This window comes from Phoca vitulina, unplaced genomic scaffold (assembly GCF_004348235.1).
Source record: "Phoca vitulina isolate PV1807 unplaced genomic scaffold, GSC_HSeal_1.0 scaffold35, whole genome shotgun sequence".
Classification (NCBI taxonomy): domain Eukaryota; kingdom Metazoa; phylum Chordata; class Mammalia; order Carnivora; family Phocidae; genus Phoca; species Phoca vitulina.
The window spans coordinates 19,806,394-19,818,291 of record NW_022589738.1 but is presented as its reverse complement, the minus strand read 5'-3'; the positions used below and the strand labels follow the sequence as shown (position 1 = coordinate 19,818,291).

General features: G+C 44.2%; 1 protein-coding gene and 1 long non-coding RNA gene across 3 annotated transcripts in view; one reads left to right on the top strand and one right to left on the bottom strand.

Moving 5' to 3' along the window:
* The window catches only part of ZNF182 (zinc finger protein 182), a 31,566-nt gene extending 24,945 nt beyond the window's left edge, over positions 1-6,621 (top strand). For both annotated transcript variants that reach the window (XM_032426600.1, XM_032426601.1), the window contains one exon: positions 2,645-6,621. In XM_032426600.1, coding sequence (XP_032282491.1) covers positions 2,645-4,275 — 1,631 coding nt within the window. In that variant the 3' untranslated portion in view covers positions 4,276-6,621. The remainder of the gene's footprint in view (positions 1-2,644) is intronic.
* LOC116646088 lies at positions 4,791-11,421 on the bottom strand. Its single transcript, XR_004302070.1, has 3 exons — positions 10,073-11,421; positions 9,634-9,711; positions 4,791-4,870 (listed from the first exon to the last, which is right to left on the bottom strand). It is a non-coding gene; the product is annotated as an uncharacterized LOC116646088 (long non-coding RNA).
* Positions 11,422-11,898: the final 477 nt, after the last annotated feature.

Sequence of the window (11,898 nt, the reverse complement as noted above, 5' to 3'; positions counted from 1 at the left end):
ATCGAGTCCCGCATCGGGCTCCCTGCTCAGCAGGGAGTCTGCTTCTCCCTCTGACCCTCCCCCCTCTCATGTGCTCTCTCTCTCTCATTCTCTCAAATAAAATCTTTCTTTAAAAAAAAAAAATTTTTTTTTTTAAGATTTACTTATTTATTTGAGAGAGCAAGAATGAGAGAGAGATAGAGTACATGAGAGGGGGGAGGGTTAGAGGGAGAAGCAGGCTCCCCGCTGAGCAGGGAGCCCGATGCGGGACTCGATCCTGTGACTCCAGGATCATGACCTGAGTCAAAGGCAGTCGCTTAACCAACTGAGCCACCCGGGCGCCCCCCAAAAAAAAGATTTTCAAGAGAAAATATATCATGTATTCAAATTGATACTTCCCCTTCATTTAAAAAATTGGTATTTCCAAAGCAAATTCTGGGCTTAAAGGTTTTTGTTAATCTTACATCTGATGGTAATATTGTTAGTATCATTCTGAGACTGCTGTCGATAGTGGTTTGAATCAATTGAGGTAATCATGTTGGTGCCATTGAGAATCAAGACTTTTCAGCAGTGGTTGTTTGGAAATACAGGTGAGGGTATATTATTATTATGGAATCCTTTTAAATTCAGTTTTGCTTTATGAATATATAAAACACTTACTTGGTTCCAAAGTCGAATCTAGAGAACAAGGTATATTTAAAGAAGTTCAGTTTCTTTCCCTTCTTTTCATTCTCTTCTTTCCTTCTGTAGGTAACCATTTATTAAAATTTAAAGGTATATTCTTCCCTTGTTTACATGATGAGTCTATATAAATAGGTATTCATATATTTCTTTCCTTAGAAAAATGGTAGCCTACTACGTAGTTTTATTCACCTTTTTTCACTTAATGGTCAAGAGCATGTTAAATACATTGAGTTCTTTCTTTCTGTAGTAGCGTAGTGGCTCTTAACCAGATTAGTTATTGTAGTAGTAGCATCAGTTGTTCTAGTAGACAGTTGAAAGTACTTCCTGGGGGCACCTGGGTGGCTCAGTCGTTAAGCGTCTGCCTTCGGCTCAGGTCCTGATCCCAGGGTCCTGGGATCGAGCCCCGCATTGGGCTCCCTGCTCTGCGGGAAGCCTGCTTCTCCCTCTCCCACTCCCCCTGCTTGTGTTCCCTCTCTTACTATGTCTCTGTCAAATAAATAAAATCTTAAAAAAAAAAGTACTTCCTGTGTGCCATGCATGCCCCGTTAGAAGTCGTTTAATCCCTGTTAACATATTTAGGTGGGCACTATTATAATTCCTGTTTGTTTCCAGGTGGGAAATAAAATACAAATAGATTAGGTAAGTTGCTGAGGTCACAGAGCAAGTGAATGGTTGAGCCAGGATTTGATCCTGGGCTAGGGAGCTTATGGCCCTAACTATGCTGCTTCTTACCACCTAACGACGTCCAGATTTAGTAGATGCTTGGTGGAGCTTGGGTGGTCCCAGCAGATGTATTTTGTAAAAACTTTTTCTGTGATTCTGATATTCATGCCTAAGAACTAGTTTTTTGCTAATGATATTAAGGATGTCGTAGGAACATGGTCCATTTTAAAATTCAGTATTACAATTGTAAATGTTATCACTATTAAATCTGAGTGGTAGTATGAGTAGTTTTTGTACTTTCATCTTTTCTGTACATTTTTTCACACAAAATTTTAGGAAAAGGTGAAAAGTAAACTACAAAGATGATTAAAATTCGGTATATATGCAAAAAGTATTTACCATATTTTATTGACTTCAAGATCCAATTGATTTTAATACATACCACTAAGAAAAATTGCCACCAATTAATTGATGACATGCCACTGATTATAAGTTACATCTGGATTCAGAAATGTGTTAAAATGTGAAATAATATGCATCTTGCAGTTGATGGAATATGGTATATTTAAGGCAAAGCTTTGCAACTTTAACTGTCTAAACGAGTGGTATAGATAACTACTTTACAAATTAACAAAAATTAAAGTTATACAGGAAGATCAGAATAAGCTTCTTTGAAAAGACTGAATTGCTTCTTGAAAGTTACCTAGATTTTGAATATGGCAAAATATGGGAGACAGGCTATGTGGGTGATAGAATATGAGGAAGGGTTTGGCATTAATACAGTCATAGTTTTTAGCGAAAATAGTGTAGACAGAAGGTGGTGTTGAAGAACTGTGAATGCAAGCTTGGATGAATCCAGATTGGGGAAAGATCTTTGAGTTTTTCTTTGTTTTTGTAAAGTTATTCTAGATCTTTCTCTGATTCACTAAGAATGTGGATTCAGGATTGTTGTAAAATTTGAGTCCACTAACCACACTGTTGCATTTCTACTTAGAAATAGTATAAGTCATGTACACTTAGGAGTTCATATGATAAATGAAGATAAAGGTTGATAAGGTCCCCAGAGTTGATGGAAATCAGAGATGATGTAAAAGTAGAGGTAAGACAGACTGAGATGTCAGGGTAAGATTGTTCTTGGTAACAAAAAGCCTAGCAGGTGGGAGTTTAGTAAAAGAACAGGATTTGATGGTCAAGATCCTCTCTAGGAGCTCAGATAAAATGAGATAATAGTATCAGCTTTCATATGGTAGGGAATTTTTAAAGAAGGTTCATTATATAATGTTAAGTTACAAAAATGGTTTATTGTACTTCCTTCTAGAAGCAGCCTGTCAAATTGATGAACGGATTGAGAGACAGCACCAGGATGACCAAGACAGATATCTGTTGATGCAAGGTGGATTCCCTGACAAGAAAACAATTCTCACCAAGACTGGCCATGACTATAATGAATTTGGAAATGCACTTCCTCTGAATACAAACCTTGTTGCTTCAATACAAAGGTCCCATAAACATGAGCCATTTGGAAATATGGTAGATAGTTTAGACTTATTTACCAGAAGCTCTGTAGGAAAGAAACATGATAATGGATGTGCAAAATTATTCTTCCATACGGAGTATGAGAAAACAACTCCTGGAGTAAAGCCCCACGGATATAAAGAGTGCGGGAAGGCCCTCAGGCGGAAGAAAGGGCTTAGTCTACAAGAGAGAATTAAAAATGGAGAGAAACCCTTCGAATGCACCGCGTGTAGGAAAACCTTCAGCAAGAAGTCACACCTCATTGTACATTGGAGAACTCATACGGGAGAGAAACCCTTTGGATGTACTGAATGTGGAAAAGCCTTTAGCCAAAAATCTCAGCTCATTATACACTTGAGAAGTCATACAGGAGAGCGACCCTTTGAGTGTCCAGAATGTGGAAAAGCCTTCAGAGAAAAGTCAACCGTCATCATACATTACAGGACTCATACAGGAGAGAAACCTTATGAATGTAATGAATGTGGAAAAGCCTTCACTCAGAAGTCAAACCTCATTGTCCATCAGAAAACCCACACGGGTGAGAAAACTTACGAATGCACTAAATGTGGGGAATCTTTCATACAGAAGCTTGATCTAATTATACATCATAGTACTCATACAGGAAAGAAACCCCATGAATGTAATGAGTGTAAGAAAACTTTCAGTGATAAGTCAACTCTCATTATACATCAAAGAACTCATACAGGGGAGAAACCTCATAAATGTACTGAATGCGGGAAGTCTTTCAATGAGAAGTCAACCCTCATCGTGCATCAGCGAACTCATACAGGAGAGAAACCCTATGAATGTGATGTGTGTGGGAAAACCTTCACCCAAAAATCAAACCTTGGCGTACATCAGCGAACTCATTCAGGAGAGAAACCTTTTGAATGTAATGAATGTGAGAAAGCATTCTCTCAGAAATCCTATCTCATGCTCCACCAGAGGGGTCATACAGGAGAGAAGCCCTATGAATGCAGTGAATGTGAAAAAGCATTTTCCCAGAAATCATACCTCATTATACATCAAAGAACTCATACGGAAGAAAAACCCTATAAATGTAACGAATGTGGCAAAGCCTTCAGAGAAAAGTCCAAGCTCATTATACATCAGAGAATTCACACAGGAGAGAAACCCTATGAATGTCCCGTATGTTGGAAAGCTTTTAGCCAAAAGTCCCAGCTCATAATACATCAGCGAACACACACAGGAGAGAAACCCTACGCGTGCTCTGAGTGTGGCAAAGCCTTCAGAGAAAAATCCACATTCACTGTACACCAGAGAACTCATACTGGAGAGAAACCCTATAAGTGTGCAGAGTGTGGGAAGGCCTTTACCCAAAAATCAAACCTGATTGTACATCAGAGAACACACACGGGAAAGAAGGCCCACGGGAAGGGCCACAGCCGGAAGTCAAAGCTCATTGCACATTAGAGAGTAGATCAAGGGTGCCTGTCAACGTTCACGGAGGGAAAGTTTTGTCCATTTAATTAACATTTTAAAAGTATGTTCTGATTTCTGCTTTAAATATGGGGAGTAAAAGTCAGTCTCTTTTCTTTTCATCTCAGTCCTCACCCAAACACTACAAGAAGCAAAAGCGGAAGTGTAATCTCTGTATCTGACACGAGGAAATAGCGGAAGCCCTGATGAGCGCGCTGCTGGAGGCAGAGGGGATCGAGCGCCAGGGCAGGAGATTTCGAAGCGAATGCTCAAGGCTGCACACGTGGGGCCACACTGGCGAGGACTCTTAGTTGAGGTTCAGGATATCCCCCGAGTGCAAGGCCAACTACATCCACCACAGTAACAGAGGGCATTGGCAGGTGGGAGGTAGGATGTCTCCCAGACCCATTTGGGGTCTGAGGAGAGACTGGCAGAGGCCTCCACAAGGAATCGCTCAGACAAGCCGTATTTGTAGAAAGTAGTCTGCACTCATGAGAGGAGCACTCGATGGGCTGGGGCAAGAGAAGGGAGTGTTCCTTGTGAAGAACCCGACAGCTGCCCCGGTTTACGGACTCTGGAGAAGTCAAATCTAAAAGAAATACCAAACAGGGAAAAAAACCAGTTGTAAGAAAAACTCTTATCTGCCTAGAATGTGGCCCCCTTTTCTTACCCCACGTGAACCTCCAGGAAACAGCAAGTCCAGGGAAAAACTTATTCAAATAAAAATGATTCCAAAGTAATGAAAACCACAAAGGCAATGGCTTTTGGACCCGCAGTTCCACTTCTAGGAATGTATATACTCATGCATGTACAAAATGACGAACACACAGAGAGATTCACTGGTGCACTGTTTCTAAAAAAAAAACAAAAGGTTGGAAGCTGTCCAGATGACGAGTCTGGATCCTGAAATCCTGGTATGTTCATACAGCAAACCTGCTAGGTAGACAAAACGAATATATATATATATACACACACACACATATATATATATATAAAGAGAACTTGGACATCGTGTGTGTAGTGATGTGGGACAATCTCCAACATACATTATTAGGTGCAAAAAGCAAGGTGCAGGATAGTGAATATAATATGCTACCGTTCGCATATAAAAAGAACAAATTGCAAGTACATAATTGAGCATATATGCATAAACTATCTCTGGGAAGATACACGAGCAGCCGAGAACCCTGATCACCTCTGGGAAAGGGCAGGGGGAGTGGGTGGCTGGGGGCGTGGCATTGGGAGACAACCGTATGTCCTTCCGTAACTTTTCGAAAACTGTGCTCTGTGGCTGTACTACCTTTTCAGCAAATAAAACGTTTTAAAATGAATGTTCTGTTCCACTGCTGTGATAATGAGGTTAGATTCTAGACGCAGGATTTCCTAACATTTAAGACACAGATGTTCAATGTGGAGTTTAATGTTTTGAGTGAATAATAAATAATCTGTCAGAACAATGGATATCCAGCCGGTTCCAAAGGCACACAGGCCTTGCTTTCCTGAGGGTGCCAAATAAGGTGATTCTTAGGTCACCTGGGACCACATCACATAAACCTGAAATAGTTGAGACTGGAATACATTTCTTAATTTAGTGTGCACTGTGACCTCTGAAAATATCCTGTAATAAAGCCCACTGTTGTCTTTCCATATTTTAACGAAATGATTTATATTACTTCGTTCTGTGTTTGTGGGTATGCGTATTTTTATTGTAAGGGATAAAAGCGTGAATACGCAGGCAAATTGGGCAGCTTGCCCCCTAGGTCACACTACTGCTGGTGACCTATCGAGAGCCATGGTCCGAATGGACACAGCCAAAGACCAGGTAGCAGCACGTCTGCCCCAGAGTAAGAGGTCCCACTATGTGACCATATTTGTGGCCCTCGTGATTCTGTGGCTTTTCCCTGGGACTAGCTCTCTGGTGGAACTGGGGAACCCAAGCTGTGTGAAACCGGGGCAGGGTCAGTGTTTGGATTTAACAAAACAGGTGAAGTGAGTCAGACCTCTGAGACCCTTCCTGTCTCCTGCCGGGCCTTGTTTTTCCCCTAAATTATCCTACAAGAAAATGAGGAGTGGGCTAACTTTTTATGAGCTCTGTAAGTCAGGTCACACTGAGTGCCTTTCCAGGGAGAAGGAAGCTTGGGGAAGAAATGTCGGGCTAAAGGACTTGCTTCTGGTGCAGCCTGAGAGGATGTCCAAAGGCACCAGAAATGAAGCATTTCCTCTTCCTGCCGATAAAGAGTATCCCTGGGGGTTTCGGGACCGTCAGAGGTCAGCCTGAAGGGTGGTGTGGACAGCAGTCAGATCTTGCCATTTCAGGTTGATTGTGGACACCGGCTTCCTGGGACACAGATGGCAGTCTGATGGGCCATGTGTGTGAGTGGGAGTGAGTGAGGCATGGACCACGGCGGGGAAAGGGTGGGGGTTGAACAGCAGGATGTGGATGAATGGACCGGAATCGGGAAAATAGATGAGGGTAATGAAGGGCCGAGTGGGGGGAGATGAGGGGGGGCAGAATGAGGGCGAACAGGGAAGAGTAGGGAAAAAGGGTAAATAGCCAGTAGGGTGAGTTGCTGGAGAAGAAAGTAGAAGTCAATTTGAGTAATGCTGTGGAAAGTGGGAGCGAGTAGTTGGAGTGAATGGGCAGAGAGTGGATGTTGGAAATGTGGACGGAGCAGAGTAAGTTGGGATGTGAAGCATAGTGGGAATGATGGTGAATGGGGCAGACAGTAAAGAACAGACAAGTGGCAAAATGTGGCAGAGCACTAGCAAGTATGAAGAGGAAGAGTATGGGTCGACGTGGGACAGACCGCTGGATCTGGGGAGTGAAGGGTGCTCTGTGGAGTTGGGCTGGAGGGTCTTGGGTTTCAGGGATGAAGGATCTCATGGTATTGGCAGTGAGGGTTTGGTGAGGACTGAGTGGAGGAGGCAGGAGGTGGTCACAGGTTTCTGCATAAAGAGGAGCTGCCCCGAGGACCCCATGGTGACGAGAGGTATATGGGATGGGGAGAGCCCGTGCTTGGGACATCGTGCTCAACAAATGTCCCGTCCCTTCCCTGTCCCACGTCCTTATTTGTATACACTGGGAGAGGGAGAGGCCCCACCACAAGTGTAACCCTGATACCACCCCCAAATCAGCTCTGCTGTGCCCGTAGGCCAGCCCTGAGTCCTGTCCCCCATTATTTATGCCAGTTGTCGTCTTGCTTTAGCTAAAACCTCTAAAATGATATATATAATGATGGCTCTTCAACCTGTTTCCCAGGACCCTCGAGACTACCCTCGGATCCCTAAGATCAGCCCTGTGACCCTTGATTGGCCCTATGACCACCCAGATCAGCACTGGACCCCCAGTATTGTAACCAGTTACTTCCTATTGTCTTCCTTAGGAAAAATCTCCAAACTGAATTAGGATCCCTTCTCACCTCCTCCTTTGGGAATGGTTACTAGCCATCCCAGAGGTCTCAGAATAGGAAGGCTCACAGACCAAAATAAAAATGCTCCAGTCATGTGGCTTATTGTCACTTAAAAAACACAAGATCCATATATTTAAAAACCCACCAAGAAGCAAACGGAAAGAGATGGGTAAGTTAACATTTAGAATAGGGGGCAAACAGGGTGAAGGACCACATTTCCTGACTCCTTTGTTACGTAATGTTCATACACCCTTATCTCTGTTCTCACTCTGTGTCTCTTGCATCAGCCTCCCTGACGATGAGGACCAGAGTTGAAGTCTAAACAAGGGGCCGATCAGGCTGAGGATGCCCAGGGCCAAGGACATCCCCTTGCTTGCCTCCACTGTAGCTCACCAGTTAGCTTCCTGCACCGTCCTGGGTTTTATCAGTGGAACCATCCCGAGTGTTACCAACTGGTGGTGAATTTAAGTAAAATGTAGCTGTTGGTTTGGGTGGTAGGATACCTTATGACCTAGTCTTTGCATTCCTTTCTATCTTTAAGTACCACTCTTGTCTGTTCCATCATATATTCCATTTATTCTCTTTATCTTGAGCGCATCCCATCACCTACTAACTTACCTGCTAACTACATTTAACACATCTTACGGATTCTGCCGGTGCCTTCAAAGCACTTTGCTTACTCATTATTTATACTTCACGCCTTATGAATTTTGATACATCTCAAGCTCCTAGCTTATTATCTGTGCTTAACACTTAGGAGTTTCCTCCATCACATTTGTTTTCCTGTCCTCTAGAGGACAGGCAGTAAGAGAAAAATCAAAGGGAGTTCTTTGAAAAGGTTAATAAATGTGAGAAACCCCAGACTGATCAAGAAAAAGGGAAAACACAAATTTTCAAATTCGGAGTGATATAGTGGACTTCACTAAAGATTTTATAAACATTAAACAAATTAGGGAATTATGAAAACCTTATGCCAATAAAATCGACAATTTAGCCAATGTAATTAACGAGAAGGGGATCTCATACGATTCAACACCCATTCATAACATAAATTCTTAGCAAACTAGGAAGAGGAGAGAACTTCCTTAGTCTGATAAAGGGTGTATTAAAAAAGAAAAAATGGTGACAGTAAAAACTTTCCTCCTGAGACTGGGAAGGAGAACTAGCATGCCTGCTGTACTGGAGGACTTAGTGATCCACAGAGAGAGAGAAAACAATGACTGGAAAGGAATAAAGCGCCCAATTTTTACAGATGACATTACACAGAAAAATCCAAAAGCATCTGTAAATGAATTGTTAGACTTAAGTGAATTTTGCAAGGCTGCTAAATATAAGCTAGAACACAAATTGTTTTTCTTTCTGACAACAACTAGAAGACAAACACCATAGCTTCAATTTGGGGGGGGGGTGCAGAGAAGAACAAATAATGGATAGGGCCAGGGAATGGAGATCCCTGAAAGGAGTTTACATGTGGGTGGGGTGGAATCTGGGAGACACAGAAAACAGCTTAAAGCTTCTCACGAGGAGAGAAGAAAGCAGAAGAAACAAAGGCCACAAAGTTAAGGACGGATCTATAAATGTCTGAATGCATAAGAAAAGGGACTGATGACAACTGGAGGGTTGGAAAATGAAAAGGCCAGGGAAAGGGAGAATGACTCAGAAGGGCTTGTTCGAGCTGAGAGGCAGGGATGAGATCTTGAGGAAAAGGAAGGCAGGCATGGTTCTTTCTCAAACCTAAGCAAAGAATATTGTGGGGGGGGGCGCACACACGGGAATGTGGAAAGGTCATTTAATCTGAGGAGCTCACACCCATGTCCTATAATCACCAGAGGCCTACCGCTTCTCCTTTAAGGAAGACCAAAGATATGTCGATCGCATGTCAAGTCTCTCACCAGATAAAACCTTCCATCCACCATCCCCAATCTTCCTAGTTCTCACTCACCTATGCAACGTTAGATTTTTCTGCCATCCAAGACTCTCTCAAACGTGAAGATCAGGTCTGGTTTGGTAACTTGATCAACTGTAAGAGGACACGATTCAGGATTTAAGGCACCTGCTTGGGCTTGGGGGGGGGGGTCTCTGAAGACTGAGAAAGGAGTAGCTTCATGGACTACATAACAAAGCTGCCCAAATTATATCTTGCAAAGTCTGGCCACTTCCCTTGGGAAGTGAGAGACTATCTCCAGGGTCCAAAAGGGATAAGGAATCTTTCCTGAACATTTTCAGCACTCTACAGGCAAGGAGCTCCTATACGTCTTTTCATCACCCAGGGATGATTTTGGTTTGCCAGCCGGCCCCTGTACATGGAAGGCAAGGAGAGATCAAAGAAAGAGGCAGACTGTTCCAGATTGGTACGTGGCAAGTTTAATAAGGGAACTTACTTATGAGGCTTGTCTCGGGTGGCTACAAGATGAGTAGATCTTCACACCTGCTGGCCAGCATCTTAAAAGTATACAGAGGCCTTAAGTAGGTTCAGTCACATACTCCAGCCAGACGGTCTCAACAACACATTACTCTCTGAAGTCTGCATCCCGGAAAGTGGCTCCCACTGTGAGAAGGGTGGACAGAGTATACATTGCAAGGACAGGAGAGGGCGTGCGGAGCCTCTCATTGCCTGGGTCCAGCTCATGGATGAACTGGAAGTCACGCCCTCTCGCTGACCTCCTCCAACACCCCAGCCCTTGGGATTGCTTCTTACAAGCTTACACGTGCCCCTCTTCTGCAGTGGGCCCTGATCAGCCAGCAAGAGGTATTGATAGCACGGAAGCGGCCCCTCCGGAGGCTAGCTGGCTGCACTGGGAGGCGGACCCCCACAGCAACAGTACAGGCACGTGCGAGAGAGAACGCAGATTCAGAAGATAATTCCCAAAGCGAGCAACAGTTTTTTCCACCAAGAACCCCATGACCCAAACCACTGATTTATTAATGCCTATGGGCTGGGGATTGGATCACTCAAGACGTTCACTTGGGGCCTCATGTGATTTAATAAGGACGATACATTAGCCGACTCAACAGGTATGAACACACAACACTGGATAATGGCACAGGTGCCTCCCTGCAAGGCAGTAATAATGTCCCAGGCCATCCTATTTTGGAGGACAATTTTGCTCATCAGAGACATTTCAGTGTTCAATACAAGGAAGGGTCTGCTGGCTATCATTTTGTTGGGTGAATTAGTGAGGTTTCTGCGTGTGCGATAACACCCTCCAGGCCAATGGAGGGGACAAAGATGGCGGCCAGATGATCATACCAGTGGAAAAGAAAATGTGCCCAGCTGGCCTCAAGGAAAGGGAGACTGGAAGCCTTAGGAACCTGACCAGGTTGTGCATGCCATGTATTTGGCTGGTGGGGGCAGTACCGTCAGACGTGAAATGGACTAGGGACAGGACCTCCTCCTCCCCTCTTTCAATGGGGCATGTTCCATTCCAGGCAGAGTGCATGTCAACAAGTCCAGCTTGCAGCAGGACGATGGCATCCCAGTGGAGGAGAGAGTAGCTCCCCCTCACCAGGGGGTGTGAGGTCACTCACCCATCCTGGTGAAACGCCCCATTGCAAATTCCAGCAGATGATGTCTTCCCCAGGTGTGTTCTCAGCAGCACAGCATGTTGATCCATGGTGACTGTTAGGGCGGTGGCCATCTCCTGTGACCTCCGTACCTTCCTAGTGTTGGGTGTCTCAGCAGTGGCCCCTGGCCTGGCATAGGGGGCACCAGGCCCTACTGGTTGATCATTCAAATGTATTAAAGGCTGCAACAGGGACGCCTGGGTGGCTCAGTCAGTTGGGCATCTGCCTCTGGCTCAGGTCATGATCCTGGGGTCCTGGGATCAGGTTCCACACTGGGCTCCTCTGCCTGCCACTCTCCCTGCTTGTGCTCTCTCTTTCTCACTCTCTGACAAATAAATCTAAAAAAAAAAAAAAAAAAAAAAAAAGGCTACAACACCGGGCCGAGGTGGGTTTACCTGTTAGTAATTTAATCTGCTGCTTTAATATTCCATTCTTCCTTTCTACCAACCCTGCTGCTTTGTTCAATGCCATGTTCTTTTGCCCAGTCTTGCACATCATGACCTTTGAACTGTGACCCCCAATCACTGTCTAGTCAGTGAGGGTATCTGTACATGGTACGCAGCTTCTCTAATCTAACGGTGGCAGCCTGGTTTGCACAGTGATTGGGGCAAGCTTGGGTCAGGCCAGATGCACTGTCCATACA